Source organism: Triticum urartu, chromosome 4A (genome assembly GCF_056163025.1).
Source record: "Triticum urartu cultivar PI428250 chromosome 4A, HENAU_Tu73, whole genome shotgun sequence".
Classification (NCBI taxonomy): domain Eukaryota; kingdom Viridiplantae; phylum Streptophyta; class Magnoliopsida; order Poales; family Poaceae; genus Triticum; species Triticum urartu.
The window spans coordinates 578,039,046-578,048,758 of NC_141876.1; the positions used below are offsets into that span (position 1 = coordinate 578,039,046).

Here is a 9,713-nt window from a genome sequence, read left to right on the forward strand (position 1 = left end):
GCATGGTCTGGAATCTAGGCCGCTGCTTCGCCACGTCGGGGTGTTGGTACTTGGGCTCCAGATCTGGTCTGTGCCCCGATCTGGCCTATTGGCTGGCAAGGAAGGTGGCCCTCGTGTGGCGGTGGCGTCGCCGGCGCGTTGGAGGTGTTTGGACCAGCGGGGTTCTAGGTCGACAATGTAGTTGTCTGATTGCGGGGGGGGGGGGGGGGTGTGCGGAGTCTGGGTTGCTCCGGGCGAAATCCTGATGACGCGACATCCATGGATGTCGCCTCCCCCCTTGGGGTCATCATGGAGCTCTCCTCTCTCCCCAGTCTCAGATCTCATCTTCAGGTGAAGACCTTGACCCTGTGGTGCAAGGTCAGACGACTGCGTCGATCCACGTCGCTTCCCCTTCTGATGATGTGGCCTTGGAGATGGTGATTCCCTGGGTGCTTTCCTGGGGCTGCACTCACATGAGATCGTGATTGACAGCGGTCAATTGACCATGTGGAGCTTCATGGTAGTGTCCTGTCTGGCAACAATGCTGGTGGTGTGTGGTGCAGAGTCGCGGTAGGGCTTCCGTAGCCGGCTCTTTATGGGGTTTTCTCTTGGTCTCATTGTGGTGTACTGGCTTTGCGGAGTCGGAGCTGCCTTCGAACGGCCTAGGAGGCAACGATGATGGTTGTTCGGTGGCCTTCGGAGGAGGTCTTCGTCGGTGTGAGTCTTGCATATCTTTTCTGCATTTGTCCGTCTTCAAAGCGGGAGCTGTCTCGTCGCTGCTCCTGGTGGACAAATGTTTGACATAGGTCGATGCGGACTTTGTGTAGGTTGTTGCGGTGTGTGCCACGCCGATGGGGGTTTGCGGTGAACTCGAAGTCGCTATCTCACAGAGGAGTGATGATGATCACACCTGTAGTCTGCCTCGACGGTGCTCCTCTCTCGGTGGCGTGTGTGGGTAGCCAGGTTGGCTGGTGGTGCCCCTTCGTGGCTGTAGCATTTTCTCCCGCGCCGGCCCCCGCACGAGAGGGGAAGAAGCCGCCTCGCTGCTGCCGGCTCCGTTCAAGCTTTGCTCAACTGAGCCACCAGGCGGCGGAAAGGGATGGGGAGGGAAGAGGGGAACGACCCGGCGGCGGCACGCTAGGGTTCCCTCCCCGTCGCCTCGCGAGAGCGACGCGGGAGGGGCTGAGGGGGCCGAGGCCCTAGTTTTTCATAATTAACTGGGCAATTCTCTTCTTCTTTATTAGTGAGATAAGGCAACACTTTTGCCTCCATTTCGATTAAAAAAATGCTTCCTACTCTGGTGGAGTACGTCAACAACACGTGGTGCTGGATGACAATTCACGTCTACCCCTTTTGGAAGCTTTTGATGTGAAAAAATTGACTTAGTCGTAGGTGTTAATTTCATATCTTTTAATTGCTCATTTGTGGATTGTGGTATGTTCTGATAAGAATGATCGGGTGCTTCACAATAATGCAGAGGCTGGGGTTTTGACCTCCTTACAAGGTCGCCTCAGTCTGGATTTGGTGAATTCGCAAGCAATGGTGTGGTTGGAGGGTTGGCGGGTTCCGCACTCATGTGTTTGACGGATTCGTGGTAGGTGTAGCAACACGAGGTCAGGGTTGTGATACTTCAAGCAAAGGCCTTGTGTTGGGTTGTCGACGTTGATGACGGCGACGCCTTTGGTCATCATTTTTTCTTCGTGGAGTGTGATAGTGAAGCTTCCGCACCTTGTCCTCCAACGTGCTTCGGGTGATAGCCCTAGAACCATCTTTCGATCGAATGGCGATGGGGCCATTGAAGTCGGTACCTCATAGGGGCCGTCGTCTTGTGGCCATTACTTCGTTGTTGGTTGTGTGATGTCTTGTGCAGGGGAACATTGCCCTTGGGTGCGACCAGCAGCTCACTTTCATCGCGACGTTCCCTTGGCGGTTGGATGCCCTTCGTGGCGACTGTGGCTCTCCTAGTTCTTCACAATGTGGAGTGATTGGAAGGCAAGTCGGTGGCTTGTCCCTTTACGTCTTCTAGACGTCGGATCTCTTTTCGACTGATTCAACAACACCCGTTCCCGTTCTTGTTGGCATGATCTTCTTTTGCTCTTGTTGGTATGATCTAATGGTGATGCCAAGAACAAATGTGGGCTGTTTGACTGAGCTTTCTCTTTCTCTGTTCTTTCTTGTCGTGTGTCGGATGCTATGTCTTTGTAGTCGTTGCGTTTGTACTCGATTCTTGTCTTCTTTAAAATAAAAAAATGGTTGGGGCTGACTTTTGGCCGCCGTACGTAGTAGTTGCCACACGCGGCTCCGCCACGACTTTTTTAGCGCCGCGGTGCGTCCTGCGGCGTACGTACGTACGTACGCCGGCCAGGCCTGCATGCATCGACCGCCCGGCCGGCCGGCCGCGTGCTTTGCAAGTTCCAACCTCGTGCAACAGGGTCAAGTGCGGATGGACGCATGCTTCGCTCCGTGCTTCCGTCCGTCCGCCCGTCCGTCCGTGTAGCTCCAACTCCCAGCTCCAAACCAGACCAAACCAAAGGCGAATAGGCGATCGATCTGTAGCTACGTTTACGTCAGGAGCACGCGGCGCCGGCACGACTTTACCTGCGCCTTGTGCGCACGCCATCGGCCGGCCAGGCGCGTCCACGAGCCTTCATATCCTTTTCATATTTAAGATGAATATCAAAGTTTGCGGATAGTCAGAATGTATAGGGATGATATATATGAGGGGTCTGATTGAATCACGTTTTTTTTTCTAATCGGACGCGTCCACGAATGTATGAAAGATGGTTTGAGACGTTCGGCCGTAGATGCTCTAGCTCACGCACAACCGCACTGCAGCCAGCGGGCAACATTGCCTACCAGCCAGAGCCCAGCCTGCTGCTGACTGTTGACCGCTCGCTCACCGGTCGCTGCATGCGGTGTCCAAGCTCTCAAGTCACGCTTTCTTCTACAGTACTTCCGCCACTAATACTAGGTGCCGGCACACCGTCGACTTCCAAGTTCCAACCAAATTGGACTGACTGACCGACCGACTCGCTTTGGCTCCACTCCACACGTAGTACGTACGTTTCCTGCTCCACACGGCAACGCTAGCTTGTCCCGCTAGCTCATCCACGACCGGTGACCCATGCTGCACCTCTAGCACGATTTTAGGTTCCCCATCACTAGTCATATATGTGCTGTAAATTAGTTTTTCCGGCCAATCACTTTCGTCTCTACTATCGCAGTGAATTCCATTTTTTACCCTTTAATTTCACATTTGTGACATCGTTCACCTCATTTAGCAGTTTTTTTTACACTTTACCCAGTTTAATCAAGTGGGTGTGTGCATCACTTTTTGAGGGAAGGGTGTGTGCATCACTTGATGCAAAGGCCGGTGTAGCCCCCTTTAGAAAAACTGTTTAAACAAACTTGTGTCGTAAGTTACCCCATTTATTTTCCTTGTTTTTAGGTGTTTTCTTGTTTTTTCTACTGCATGTGCCATGTAGGCGATTCGCTTTTGATTTTTCTCTTGATTTACTTGCACCGAAGCGAAGCGAACCGACCAAACCAGGCATCTAGTCACTTAACAAGCCCACACCCACGACGACCTCCTCCGCACCCACGGGTCCTCCATGTGGTCGCCAACCCCTCCTACCATCTACCGTAGGGTTATGGCTCTCCGACAGCGCAACTTCACTAGGATCTCGTCGTATTCAGCTCAATGTTGGATCTCCTCCCGGGAGCCTCGTTCTCGGCGGTTATCCACGCCTCGGCTCTCCACCTACCGTCTCCATGTACATCACTGCCTCGACAAGCACCTCTGGTCACCCCTCGCCTCCTCTTGCCATGCTCCCTCCATCGACACACGTCCACCATCTCGTCGACTCCCATTGGATGGCAGCTCGCCGGTCATCATCTGCAACCTCTGTGGCTGCTCTAACCTGGTGCCTCGACGCAGGCCTGCATCTGGTACTTGCTCCGGGAGAAATCCTCGTTGATTCCGGCGTTAGACGGCCACGACAGCTCCAATCTCGCGTTGCTTATCTTCCTAGGGGCATGGTCCTTGAGTTGTACCTGATCCACTCGGTATGGGCTCCGGACGATATTTCATTGACGACATTGTCCATGGACATCATTTACCTTCTTGAAGGCGTCATCTCAGAGCCCTTTACCGTCATCCATCCACCCTACCTATTGTGTGTTGTCTAGTCCCTGCTGATGCTTGCTCAAGATGACAAGCTTCGTGCTCTTGGTGTTGACTCTGTTCATCTTTTTCTCAATGATGGCACAAGATGCCTCCCGGACTTGCTAATAGTTTCGATTTCCTGTGGCGGAGTTCCCATTCAAGGTTCGTGTTCATCGCTGCTCTCCTGACTTGCATTGCTCCAATTGTTCTGGAGGCTGGAGCATATGGTCATGCTATGGCACTCGTCGACTATGGATGCTCCTGTGTTGCACCTTGGGGTTCGGATACGCACGCCGGTGCCATCGTCTGTTTGCAAAGTCTTGGTATTGTGATCTTTCGACGACACCCGTGATCTATTTGCGCCATTCATGATGGAGTCTGTTTTGTCTGCTAGCTACGCCGTGCTTTGTCATGGGTACCCATTTCTTTGTCTCTTCTTCTTTTATCCTTGTTATCTGTTCGGTTTTAGGCCCGGTTTTCCGCATGGATGCAATCGACTTGTTGAGATTCTCTTTAGAAAAAAAACCCTTTCTAGCGGGGGACTAGTCCTACATGCAGCCGTGGTCCACGTCTACGGGTCTTCTCTCCCTCGCAAGTCCTGAATTAGTCCACCTTGACGCGCCCAACTAATCAATCCTCGTCCATCAAAGCCGCCGCTTTCCGCTGCAGTAGCGAGCGAGCGCGTCGTCCCGCTCCTCCCCTCTCCTCTCCGCGGCTGCCGCCTCGCCACGCCACCTCGATGAGGAGCGGTAGCAGCAGCAGCAGCGCCGGCTCGGCGCCCAGGAGGAGGCCGATGAGCGACCTCATCGGCGCCGGCGCCAGCGCCAGCGCCAGCGACGACCTCTCCCGCTACTCGGTCGCCACCACCACGGCCTCGTCCGAGCGTTCGTCCGGCAGCAGCGGCCGCGGGGCCGCCGCCTTCCTCGACGCCTTCCGCTCCTGCTTCGCCCCCGGGGACGCGCGCTCGCCGGAGACCTCCCTCTCCGACGTCGACTCCGACGCCTCCCACCAACGTACGTGCGCACGCGCCTTCCCTCGACCTCTTCTCCGGTGGCCTCTCTGCCCTTCTGATCCCACGATGCCATTTTTCTCTTCTTCTTCGTCTTCTAATTGTGACATGTTATTCGTCAACCGTGCCTGGTCAACGCGTACGATTGTACTTCAGCTTTGCTTTTTATAACTCGGTTGTACGTACTACGTCTTTCTAGGATCGGATCTTTGCAGGTGCACTGTTTTGTGTACTGATGTGTACGGCAATAACAGCACAAGATGCAGCATTCTCCTCTTGAGCCTTAGTTTAATCAGATGTCTGCAACACACTCTCCGTCACCGTCAGGTTGTACTTCCTCCGTTCGAAAATACTTGTCAATCATTTATAGAACAAGTATTTCAGGATAGATGGAGTACTTTTCTAATTACTACTCTCTCCGATTAACTTTTTTGTGAATCGGGTGTATATAGATACGTTTTAGCGTGTGTTCACTCATTTCAGTCCCTACTTAGTCCATATTGAAATATTAAAGTATCTTATATTTGTGAACAAAGAGAGTAGCACATATTATTTTCCACTTGTTCCATTTGATTTGTCGTGATTTGATCATGACCGGAACCCATCTTGCTCAAAGTGTTCGTATCATTTGCTAATTCTTTCTCCGACTCACAGAGTAAGCAAACCCCATCGTAAAGTACCATTAGCGAATTCCTTCCCTCTTTCAAGGATAGCCTCCTGCGTGCCACTCACATTCGTTACGATATATGCATCCTGGAATTAATGGATACTGTTAAATTCATGACACTATGCAAATAACACTTTGCTTACAAGAACCATCGTTAGGCTCTCTGTAAACTTGAGATGTGACGGTTCTTTCCTATGAATGAATCTGCAGACTCGCAGTCGCTGAGCTCTCAAGGTTCTACCAGCGGGAGCACTTTCGAGAGCAGGAGATCAGCCAGAGGGCTGTATGGCTCCACCCTCAGGAATTCTTCAGAAAGGGAGATACCTGGAGACAGAAAGTTCACCTTACCAGAGATTCAGAAAGCAACGAAGAACTTCTCGCCCAACCTCAAGATTGGGCAGGGTGGTTCGGGGACAGTGTACAAGGGTCAGCTCAGCGACGGCACCCTCGTCGCCGTCAAACGGGCCAAGAAGGTTTGCACCATTTACTTCTTATACATACGATCAGTTCTCAAAACCTGGCGACAGTTGCATAACATGTCTATGTTCGTTTTCTTTTCGTTCCAGAATATGTATGACAAGCACATGGGCCACGAGTTCCGGAACGAGATAGAGACGCTGCGATGCATCGAGCACCTGAATCTGGTACGGTTCCATGGGTTCCTTGAGTTTGGTGGTGAGCAGTTGATCATTGTGGAGTATGTTCCCAATGGCAATCTTCGAGAGCACCTTGAAGGTAACAATCATAGGATCCTGCCCTTTCCTCCTATCACCTATGGGGATGACAAGTGCCATGGTTTTTGCTAATTCTATCGTCTTACCGAGTTTAGACGTGTGCAGGTCTGAATGGAAAAGTCCTGGAGTTCTCTGTGAGGTTGGAAATCGCGATCGATGTGGCCCACGCTATCACCTATCTTCACACCTACTCTGGTAATGCAGAGTAATTATTAATGTTTCTTTGCATTTTGGTTTCATGTTTGTCAGGTTATTTGGATTTTTTTCCCTATTTTGGTTGTTTTGTTCTTGCATCTGAAAGGTTTGCAAATGATATTGGGACACTGGGTGGCCAATACTTGTTTGGATCAGAAATGATACCCCGAGAAGAAGTTAAAGCAAGGTCATTAAGAATTTAATCTAGCACTAACTTGATTTAGTTCAGATATGATGACGCTGCAGAATCCTTTAGTAGAAAACAGAGCACTTGGTCTGCTTTTGCTTAACTTCACAAGGAAGATATAGCTGCATCACAACAACCAGTGCCTAGGATATTTTCCTAGTACCAATAGGAATTAAAGCCTCTATTTAAACTGAGATTCAACTCTCCGAACCAAATTTAGACCAAAACTATTACTGGTGATAGGAGATGACCACAGAGGTTTTATGTCAAATATCTCAATTCAAAAAGGGGAAACCATGACTTGTTGCACTATTAGGGCCTGATGTGCAGATGCCCAAAAAACAAACATATACGACCTGTGAAGAACCACCAAATCAGTTAGACTCTGACCCATATATTTCACCGATGCAGATCAGCCGGTCATCCACAGGGACATCAAATCCTCAAACATTCTTCTCACAAACAACTGCCGAGCTAAGGTCGCTGACTTTGGATTTGCGAAACTGGCTCCGACTGACGCCACCCATGTCTCTACTCAAGTCAAAGGAACAGCAGGGTACCTTGACCCAGAGTATCTCAGAACATACCAGCTCACTGAGAAGAGTGATGTCTACTCCTTCGGAGTGCTGCTAGTGGAGTTGGTTACTGGGAGGCGCCCGATCGAACCAAAGAGGGCGATCGTCGAACGTGTCACAGCAAAATGGGTTAGTTTGTGCCATTCTTATCATTATCTTTGTACCTTTAATGGTCAATATGAAATGAAATATGTACAATACTCCCTCTGTCCCAGAATATAAGAACGTTTTTGACACTAGCATAGTGTCAAAAATGTTCTTATATTCTGGGACAGAGGGAGTAGTTCATAAAGATCGACGACTTGTCCATATATCTGGTTTTGCTAATTATAAGTGTGCTCCATTTATGGTGGGCACAGGCAATGGAAAAATTCTCAAAGGGCGATGCGATACTAACACTGGATCCGAATCTGGAAGTGAACGACGCGACCAACCTGGCGATCGAGAAGATGTACGAGCTGGCCTTGCAATGCTTAGCTCCCAAGAAGAGGAACCGGCCGAGCATGAGGCGGTGCGCAGAGATCCTGTGGAGTATGCGTAAAGATTACAGGGAGCTGGCTCAACCAACCTCCTCTTGAACCAAAGCAGCTCATACGGAGCAATCAAGAAAACAGAATGCAACAACATCCCAGTTTGCCTCACTTCAATTCAAAGCTAGCATGGAGGTGTGGATCAACCGACCGCTGAGCTACGGGCTGCCAAACTGTCAATGGGACCTGTGGCCTTCCTAGAAATTGTGTGCTTATTAGGTATCAGCTAGGAAGAGTTACATTGAAGTTCTTCCTACACAGCTGTACACGTAGATAGTCGCCTTAGCAAGCACAAGCAATTTCAAATATGACTTGAATATACGATGGTGTCTGTATGTTGTAGAAGAAAGATGATTTCTGAGGAGAGCATGCATTTCCCATGTATTAGATGCGTTCTCCTGTATATGATGAACAAAATTCAACAGCAGTGGCATATCTTACTTTTTGGGTGTTTGTGTGCGTCATCGTCAATGTTTTTGGCATAGTAGTGCAGAAAATTACAAGAAAACTACAGCTGCAAGAAAAATACCGCATAAGAAATTACAGATGTATATTCGTATTCAAACCTGTATGTGTTCGCTCATGTGTGCGGTGGTGCATCTCCACTGGACAAAATAGCAAAACCCCATGTCTCCATCTCTCTGCCTTCTCTGGTGTTATATGGACCACATGCATATTCTTTCGTGTCGTAAACTTTCTCCTTAATAAATATACATGCGGATCTCGAAATAGAACAAGAAAGAGCCCATGTCACATTCTCTCTTCTGCTTTGTCTCTCTTATGCTGAAATCCCAAATCCTGACATCTAAGATCATTGCCCCTCACATCTCCACTACTTGTCTGTGACCTGGTTCGATGCTCATTTCGGGAGGTGGTTTTTTGGCTGTTGGGTCTCCCTACTTCAACACACATCACAGCATCTATTTGCTATAAAACTCACGCTTGCCTACCTATGACAGTGTCAACTCAACTGAGGTTGGCCACCACAGTCCATCATGTTCCATCAGATTTTTTTTCCGACCGTGCATGTGTTTATTGTTACACTATATGTGGACTGCACTAGCTCTTTTCATCAGTTCGGACTTTTGGTTGCGTTAGCTAGTGCATGAAGCTTAACATGGTATCGGAGCTAAGGTCTTGAGTTCAAGTCCTGGTTTGCGCAATTTATCTAAAAATTGCCGTTGCCCCCCTTTGTGTCCATGTATAGGCCTCTTGACTCATACATGAGTTTCGCGCACCGTTGCTCTCTCCCGGTTGCACTAGCCCTCTCCATCAGTTCGGACTTTTGGTTGCGTTGGCTAGTACATGAAGCTTAACACTTATGACTATGGCTTCTCATTGTGATGATGCAAAATGCAAATCCAGACATAGATTGCTGAATGATGTGTGTACTTGCCATTTCATAAGAAAATCATGTTTGTTTGTGTTCTATACACATATAAACGGAATGAAAGGCTAGCAACTATAAGTACATACCTTTCTTTTTGGCAAATTTCAAGTGGGCATATGTTTTCACGAAAGTTTGTAACCGCATATGTTTCCACAGCGCCTATCAGACCTCCACTATTTGTCACTCCGTCGCAATCCCAAATATTAGCCTATTGGACCACACCGTTTGTTGCTTTGTCATAATCCCAAAGTTTGTTGCTCTGCCGAACACAACACCTTGATT

At 49.3% G+C, this 9,713-nt stretch overlaps 1 protein-coding gene across 2 annotated transcripts; it reads left to right on the forward strand.

The window, feature by feature from the left end:
* Positions 1 to 4,755: 4,755 nt before the first annotated feature.
* Positions 4,756 to 8,494, forward strand: CRCK2 (calmodulin-binding receptor-like cytoplasmic kinase 2). Of its 2 annotated transcripts, none has more exons than XM_048716635.2 (6): positions 4,756 to 5,157; positions 6,031 to 6,293; positions 6,387 to 6,555; positions 6,660 to 6,749; positions 7,348 to 7,640; positions 7,871 to 8,494. In XM_048716635.2, exons 1-6 carry the CDS (start codon positions 4,884 to 4,886, stop codon positions 8,087 to 8,089), a joined length of 1,308 nt encoding a protein of 435 aa, XP_048572592.2. In that variant the 5' UTR covers positions 4,756 to 4,883; the 3' UTR covers positions 8,090 to 8,494. The 2 variants fall into 2 exon arrangements, with proteins under 2 accessions (XP_048572592.2, XP_087375177.1); XM_087519051.1 differs by lacking the exon at positions 4,756 to 5,157 and adding an exon at positions 5,232 to 5,480.
* Positions 8,495 to 9,713: the final 1,219 nt, after the last annotated feature.